The sequence below is a fragment of the Labeo rohita genome, chromosome 4, assembly GCF_022985175.1.
Source record: "Labeo rohita strain BAU-BD-2019 chromosome 4, IGBB_LRoh.1.0, whole genome shotgun sequence".
Lineage (NCBI taxonomy): Eukaryota > Metazoa > Chordata > Actinopteri > Cypriniformes > Cyprinidae > Labeo > Labeo rohita.
Window position 1 is genome coordinate 32458178 of NC_066872.1, and position 8578 is coordinate 32466755.

Consider the following 8578-nt stretch of genomic DNA (forward strand, 5'->3'; position numbering starts at 1 on the left):
ATCAGTAGTTTCTCAGTCGGAAGTTACTGTTATTACCATTAGTTACATCAGCCTACAGTTTTCTAGCTAGCCTAGCTAGCCTTGTCACGTAATGCATATTATCTCGGTGCCATAATTTACAAAACAGTTCCGTCGTCCATTCAGGTTGTAGTGGTATTTGACCGTTGAGAGAGGATGCAGCGGACACGCCCACAGTATTGACTTGGCGGTTTTTTATCGTTCAAATTTGGTTGGGTGGTTAATAAAACTTCTGTGGTTTGACAAACTCAGAATACACATTAATATTGTTTTACACAGACTTTAAATGACTACAATTTGGGTTATTAAACACTGTATGATCTTTATACTTACATTTGTAGAACTGGACAATGAGTAAAACGTCCGCCATTATGCCCTTTACTCTGCTTTTAAGACTGATAACATTTACGAATCAATATTCTAAACATGTATTTATTCTACATTACAAGGTGCTGTAGACTTGTGAGGTAAAGCTTGGAGAGTTCAGGTACTTTTTATGTATTATGACAGAATATGGTTTAATAAAGCGGTTTACCTCATACATTTCAGTTTGGTTTGTTTTTATAAATGTCTGTGTATATATGTTTGATCTAATTAATTAGTAAATATCCTTAACTAAATGTATTGTGTTATTCACAGAGACATTGGAAAGTCTGACCTCACTTTGATCTGGGAGAGGTAAGGAGGATATGCAAGGCCCTGTGCTCTGGTCCAGGAATAGACCATCTCATTGAGTTTAATCGCCTTAGACCAGCCACTGCTGTACGTAATAAGCTCACACAGGCTACCATGAGCTCAAGTTTGCAGTGAGGCTCAACTGTCAGTTACTACAATTTAGTAAGACACATATTTGCAGCAATAACTCAATACACAGAGTGGTGCAATTCATAAATGGGTGTTTTTCACATATTTATGAATGCTGGTGTGCCCCATAATACCATAATTCCTCTTTCAAATGGGTTGGTGTTCACTCTCAGTGTGATGACGTCACAGAAGGTCAGAGTGATTTAGTCTGAGGTCATTTGACGTCTTAGATTCGCCTGCCGCTGATGCACCCAGGAGGCGCCGTTTCTTTACAAGCAACAAGTGAGTGGACTATTCTTTCAGTATAAATTTATGAAATACTTGAATGAGCAATGTATGGAAAAAAGGCTAACTTTTGTTTGGATTTTAATTGTCACCTGTCTGTTTTGGCAGTAAACCCTGGTGAAAATGTACCCAACCACCCTAACACAGCTGGCACGATCGAATCCTTTCCAGGCTCCTCTGTTCTCCGTTAAACCAGATCAGCAAGAAGAGAGCCCGCAGATAAAACGCAAACTTGCTGCAGCAGCTTATGATGGTAAGAAGTTCTTATTCATCTGCAGAATTGGAAAGTTGGTTGCAAAAAGTAGTATACTTATGTCCAAAATAGAATTTTTTTTTTTTTTTGCTTGTTTGTACATATTTCAATGTTTATTTTTTTCTTTGATTTCATTTATTTTGTGCTCTTATATTTATTTTTTTTATTTGTTATTTTTTGCTAGTATTTATTTAGGTTGCTTTTGTTTGCCGTATAGTATAGTTGCTGATGTTGTAATGCTCAGTGATATTACGCTACTATTTTTAGTGCGCACACGAACTATCAGAATGTTCGTCATTTCATTCGGAAAGAATTAACCTCCTCCACAAGGATTACATGTCTGGTTAATAGACTTTACCTTGTCATGATTGGCTGTTAATTCCTAGACCATTTTTCCTTGAGAAAACATTGCACTTGAACATAAAGGACAAATCAGTTGAGGTCAAAAGTTTCCATACACCTTGCAGAATCTGCGAAATGTTAATTATTTTACCAAAATATAAGGAATCATACAAAATGCTTGTTATTTTTTTATTTAGTACTGACCTGAATAAGATGTTTCACATAAAAGACATTTACATATAGTCCACAAGAGAAAATAATAGTTAAATTTATAAAAATGACCTTGTTGAAAAGTTTACATACACTTGTTTCTTAATACTCTGTTGTTACCTGAATGATCCACAGGTGTTTGTTTTTTGTTTTTTTGCTTTAGTGATAGTTGTTCATGAGTCCCTTGTTTGTCCTAAAGTTAAACTGCCCACTGTGCTTCAGAAAAATCCTCCAGATTCCACAAATTCCTTGGTTTTTCAGCATTTTTGTGTATTTAAACCCTTTCCAACAATTAGGAGTCGGGGGTGAAAACTTTCTGAATTCGAAGATCAGGGTAAAGTTAACTTCGTCTTCTGGGAAACATAAGTAAGTATCTTCTGTAGCTTCTGAAAGGCAGTTCTAAATGAAAAAAAAGGAAAAATAAGAAAAATGTACACTTCTTCATTTTGTTCAAAAGTTTTCACCCTGGCTATTAATGCATCGTGTTTCCTTGTGGAGCGCTTGAACCTTCTTGTAATAGTTGCATATGAGTCCCTCAGTTGTCCTCAGTGTGAAAAGATGGATCTCAAAATCATGCAGTCATTGTTGGAAAGGGTTCAATACACAAAAATGCTGAAAAACCAAAGAATTTGTGGGACCTGAAGGATTTTTCTGGAGAACAGCAGGCAGTTTAACTGTTCAGAACAAGCAAGGAACTCATAAACAACTATCACTAAACAAAAATCACAGCTGTGGATCATTCAGGTAACAACACAGTATTAAGAATCAAAGCTCCAAACAAACTGCAATGGGTCAAACTGACTTAAGTTCAGTGTATTTTTTCCTCTAGTTTATCACACACCATATGGATGCTCGTGATTTTGTGATGTTAAATGTGTGTTTTCATCCCTCAGATGCAGATGTGAGCTGTGAATATGGGTCGAAGAAATATTACCTCCTCTGCGGTTTCGGTGGGGTTTTGAGCTGTGGTCTCACACACACTGCAGTCGTGCCCCTCGACCTCATTAAATGCCGCATTCAGGTGTTTATATTACTTCCCTCATTTAACAGAAGTGTAAAAACTAACAAGTTTTGACTGACTTTGTAACCAGACGTTGGCAAATGCATTATTCCTGTTTTCTTCCAGGTGGACCCGGTTAAGTACAAATCCATCTTCAATGGGTTCTCAGTCACCTTGAGAGAGGATGGCTTTAGGGGTCTGGGCAAAGGATGGGCCCCTACATTCATTGGTTACTCCATGCAAGGCCTTTGCAAATTCGGTTTCTATGAAGTCTTTAAGTCCCTGTACAATGACATGCTTGGAGAGGCGAGTCTTTACATTTGGGATACAAAGACAATCTGCAAAGTTTCATTTAGCATATTTTAGCATATTCATTTATAATAGATCACTGGCTAACTCCTGTCATTTTTTTGGTCTGGTGAACAGGAGAATGCTTATTTGTGGAGGACATCAGTGTATCTGGCCGCATCTGCCAGCGCTGAGTTTTTCGCCGATATTGCACTGGCTCCTATGGAAGCGTGCAAAGTGCGCATCCAGACGCAGCCCGGCTATGCTAACACCCTAAGAGAGTGCGCCCCCAAAATGCATGCTGAAGAAGGGCTAAAAGCGTGAGTAGATCCTTAAAGGGATAGTTCCCCCAAAAATTTAAATTCTGTTATTAATTACTCACCCTCATGTCGTTCCAAACCCGTAAGACCTTCATTTATCTTCAGAAGATATTTTTGATGAAATCCAAGAGATTTCTGACCCTGCATAGACAGTAACACAACTGACACGTTCAAAGCCCAAAAAGGTAGTAAGGATATCGTTAAAATAATCCATGTGACAGTGGTTCAACCATAGTGGTTCAACCATAATGTTATAAAGCTACGAGAATACTTTTTGTGCGCAAAGAAAACAAAACGACTTTATTCAACAATTTCTTCTCCGCAGTCACGTCACATGGACTATTTTATCAATGCCCTTACTACCTTTCAGATGCGTTGCTGTTTCTGCAGAGTAAGAAAGCTCTCAGATTTCATCAAAAATATCTTAATTTGTGTTCTGAAGATAAACAAAGGTTTTATGGGTTTGAAACAACACAAGTTAATGATAGAATCTTCATTTTTGGGTGAACTAACCCTTTAACCTACTAGTTTTCCTCACTTAGGGGTCATACTTGCAATCCTCGGTGGTCAAAACAGACCAAAAAAGATTTTTTGGTTAATGAAATTATGCTGTATTTTTTGAGGGGATTTCACGGTACTAGATCATATTTTCGTCTAAAATACACACCATTTATTTCTATATAAAATGATACAAAAACAAATTTCATTATTTCCAATTAATGCATAAGTTAAAATGAAGTATTTTCTAAATGTGTATATATAGGATTATATACTGTTTAAATAAATAAAAAAGCAAATATAGTTATATATATATGACCGAAAATATTCCTCTGTATTTTCATATTTCCCATTCATTTTCTTATGATGATCATTTTTGATCACCAAGATCACAAGTGACCTTTTTGTTTTTTTTGTGTGTTCATATAACAAGTGCGAAAAATGTTCATACTATTCTGATGAAGTTAAAAAAATCAAAATGTAATAATTATTTTATTTTATTTTATTTTATTTATTTATTTATTGCTTTAAAATGACAAAAGATTACTAGAGGGTCAAGGCTGACTAAACATTTACATTGACATTTAGACATTTAGCAGACACTTTTATCCAAAGCGATTTACAAAAGAGCACAATGTAAGCAATCAAAACCAAAAACTGTACAAAATAACTCTTACTGACTGCATTACTCTCTTAAAAATAAAGGCTTTTTAATCAGTATCAGTATTCTGTGAAGAATATTTAATATTCATGGAACCTTTTCAGATTTTTTAGTAAAAAAAACATCTTTAAGATTATTAAAATCTCCACACTAAGTAAAAATAGTTCTTTTTTTAGATCTGTTCATGGTTTTTTGGGGAACCCACTATGGTCATTGCTGTGAAAACCTATTTTTTGTACTCTTTATCTTTAAGAGTGTACCTATGAGGCTGTTCTGAACTCCTGATTGCTGGTGTTACCGTCTTTCCAGGTTCTATAAAGGTGTTTATCCCTTGTGGCTGAGGCAGATCCCCTACACCATGATGAAGTTTGCCTGTTTCGAGCGAACCGTGGAGACGCTGTACAAGTATGTAGTACCAAAACCCCGCAGTGAGTGCTCCAAACCTGAGCAGCTGGTGGTGACCTTTGTTGCTGGTTACATTGGTAAGTGGTTAGGCCCTCAGATACAAGTCTAGAAACAATTAGACATACCATTTAGCATGATATATCTCTGTATAGAGTGCTGGCTCAAGTTTGTGTAGATAGATATAGATGCATATAAGCTGTGTCGTATGTCTCTCCTCAGCTGGCGTGTTCTGTGCTGTGGTGTCTCATCCTGCTGACTCTGTGGTGTCCGTACTGAATAAAGAGAGAGGCAGTTCAGCGGTTGAGGTGGTGAAAAGGCTGGGACCTGTAGGTGAGTCACTGTACAAACACACACACGCGCAACACGTAGCATTCAACAGCTGTTGATCAAATTACATGAGTGGAAGAAGAAAACCCGAGGGGTTTGTTTTGCCGTAACAATCAGCATACTGTACCTTATCTTGCTTATTACAGGATTACTTATCAAATAAATACATTAATGAACATGAGATACTGATTTGAATTGGAAGTATTTTATTATGTGAGAAGAGGAGAATGTGGAAGGCTAGCACAGCTAGGAGAAAACTAATTTACACATTTTAATGGTTATTATAAAATAATATTTCACCACAGAATATCACGATTGACCAGCCAAAATCAAGTCAATTTAAAAAGCGATTTACTATGACAATACTATGATGATACTTCATCATTTTAGATATTTGTGGGCGAAATATGTTTTTCTTCTAATTGTCACATTTGTAACAGGTCAGTAAGTCAATTCCTGAGAATTTCCAAGGAGTTTTTACATGACCAAATGTAATCTGGAGTCAATTTGTGGATGACTTCAGCTGGAAATAAAATGTGGTATTTGCGTAATCTTTATTTTTTGGCAAACATGATTAAATTAGTAACTTTTAAACTATTTCATTGCATAAACCCAGTTAAACATGATCTTGGTAAATAAAAAAGATACAAACTGTAACGTCTGCAATTCATCAAAAACTGCAGTAGAATTGTAGTAGAATTAGTCAATTTATTTATTGATTGATTGATTGATGGCTAAATTCTGTATGGATTCTCAATAAAGAACCCATGCTTATTAGTATTTGAAAGTAAGTTATACTTTATTTTGAATCAATTTTGCAACAAACATAAATAAATAAATAAATACTGAAATCTATTAAGATTGTTCAGGCATGTATCTTCTGCATCTCTTTGTATAATATTGTTTATCACCCTTATCAAATTAATTAATTTATTCATTTATTTTATTTGTTAAAAACTGTTTGTTAAAAATATGCTTAAAGTTATTATACTTTTTTCACTAATTAATTAGACATTAAAGCAGCATTTCATTTAAATATTATCTTGTTAAATTAAAAGAAATACTGATGTCAACTGTAGCATTTGCAATTTATTTCTAAACACTATCCTGTGGTATATAATTAATTAATTAATTAATTAATTAATTAATGTAGCAAAATGTACTTATATTTATATAATTAAACATTGATGAACGTGTTTTATTTGACAGTGGAAATGTGTGATATTGGGTCTCCATGCAAATGGAGAAAAACAGAAAAACAAACCTGCACATATTTATTTATTTATATATTTATTATTTAATTGTATTATTATTATAATTTTTTTTGATGGCTAAATTCTGTATGGATTCTCAAGAAAGACCCATGCTTTTTAGCTTTTTAAAATAAGCTATATATTATTTTGAATCAATTTTGTCAAAAATAAATAAATAAATAAATGAAAGTTGTTCAGATTGTTCAAGCATGTATCTTCTGCATGTCTTTGTATAATATTGTTTATTACCCTTATCAAATTTATTTACTTATTATATTTGTTAAAAGCTCTTTAGATGTGTTTAGACGTATTATTATTATTATTATATATATATATATACATTTTTTTTTTTTCAGAAATTGATTATTTATTAACATTATCTTGATAAATGAAAAAAATATACAGATGTAAACCATAGCATTTGCAATTTCATGTCAAATTTTATTTTATTTTTATTTATTTTATTTTTGTTGGCTGAATTCGATATGGATTCTCAAGAAAGAACTCATGCTTTTTAGTATTTAAAAATTTGAAATTTAAAAAAGTTGTACATTATTTTGAAACAATTTGCCCCCCCATCCCCACCCCCACCCCCAAAAAAGCAGAAACATATTAAGAGTTTTTAGGCATGTATCTTCTGCTTGTCTTTGTATAACATTGTTTATTTTATTATATTGTTCATAAATTGCTCATAAGACATCGAAGCATTATTTCAGTAAGGTTGCAGAGAGATGTAATACTCTCCATTACCAAAAGAGGCAGCTGTTGCTCCTGTATTTATTCCCATTAGATCAGCTCAGTATCATAGGGATCTCATTAGAAATGATTAATGACCAATTCTTTTTGTTCTTTTATCTCAGATTATTGACATGTTTAAGCATCATGAGCTCAGAGGGATCGATTAGCACAGCTTAGTCGCAGGTCTAGTCAATCTGTGTATAAATGAATATTCATATGGCCTTTGTTTCTCTCACAGGTGTGTGGAAGGGTCTTTTTGCTCGAATCATTATGATCGGCACATTGACCGCTCTGCAGTGGTTCATCTACGACTCAGTGAAGGTGTACTTCCGTCTGCCCCGTCCACCACCCCCTGAGATGCCCGAGTCCCTTAAGAGAAAGATGGGCCTCCTGGACTACTAGACTCCTCCCTTATCAACAGTATCCTGAGTAACTAAACAAAGGCAAAGATTTTTTCCACATTCACAACTTGCAATAAACTCCACACTCCCTGGAGTGTTTATCAGTGTTGAAAGCGCTATCAAATGATCACTAGGTTTTCCCAATGTCACTGTATGTCTGTATGAATATTAGAGTAAAATCAATCACATACTAAACATCTGTTGATTTTTATGTGACTCCTGTTTGTTCAAACTGTTTTGCTTTCATTAGGTAACTAACTAAAACCACAGACTATTGATCTTCTGGAAACAGAATATTGTGTATAAGCGAAAGTGTTATGTGCCATTATGTGTAAACAATATATTAAGTAATATTGAGTAATATTAAGTAATATTGGTATGCACATATTTTATATAAAGTGTAAATATAGGTTTTAGGCTTATTTTTATACAGTAGAACAGGGTTTCACTGTCGTTAACTAAAACAAATAAAAAGTTGTTGAAATAAAATAATGTTAGATGAAAATTTTTAAGTAATAAAAAGTAATAAAACAACAAAAGCATACAAAAATGTAGACAAATTTAAATTACACTTAAAATAAAAAATAGAATATAAATGATTATTATATTATATTATATTATATTATATTATATTATATTATATTATATTATATTAGAAAAGCTTATATTAAATTTTAAAAGCTGAAATATTAGAATTACTGAAAATAAAAAAAATAAAAACTATTAAAAATGCTAAAACAACAAAAGCATATAAAAAATGTACTAACATGTAAAC

At 33.5% G+C, this 8578-nt stretch overlaps 1 protein-coding gene across 1 annotated transcript; it reads left to right on the forward strand.

Annotated features, from left to right (window-relative positions):
- Positions 1 to 836: 836 nt before the first annotated feature.
- On the forward strand, positions 837 to 7981 carry slc25a3a (solute carrier family 25 member 3a). The gene is made up of 8 exons (XM_051108169.1): positions 837 to 1104; positions 1216 to 1360; positions 2806 to 2933; positions 3039 to 3218; positions 3339 to 3520; positions 4989 to 5161; positions 5304 to 5414; positions 7641 to 7981. Exons 2-8 carry the CDS (start codon positions 1231 to 1233, stop codon positions 7802 to 7804), a joined length of 1068 nt encoding a protein of 355 aa, XP_050964126.1. The 5' UTR covers positions 837 to 1104; positions 1216 to 1230; the 3' UTR covers positions 7805 to 7981.
- The last annotated feature ends 597 nt before the right edge of the window (positions 7982 to 8578 follow it).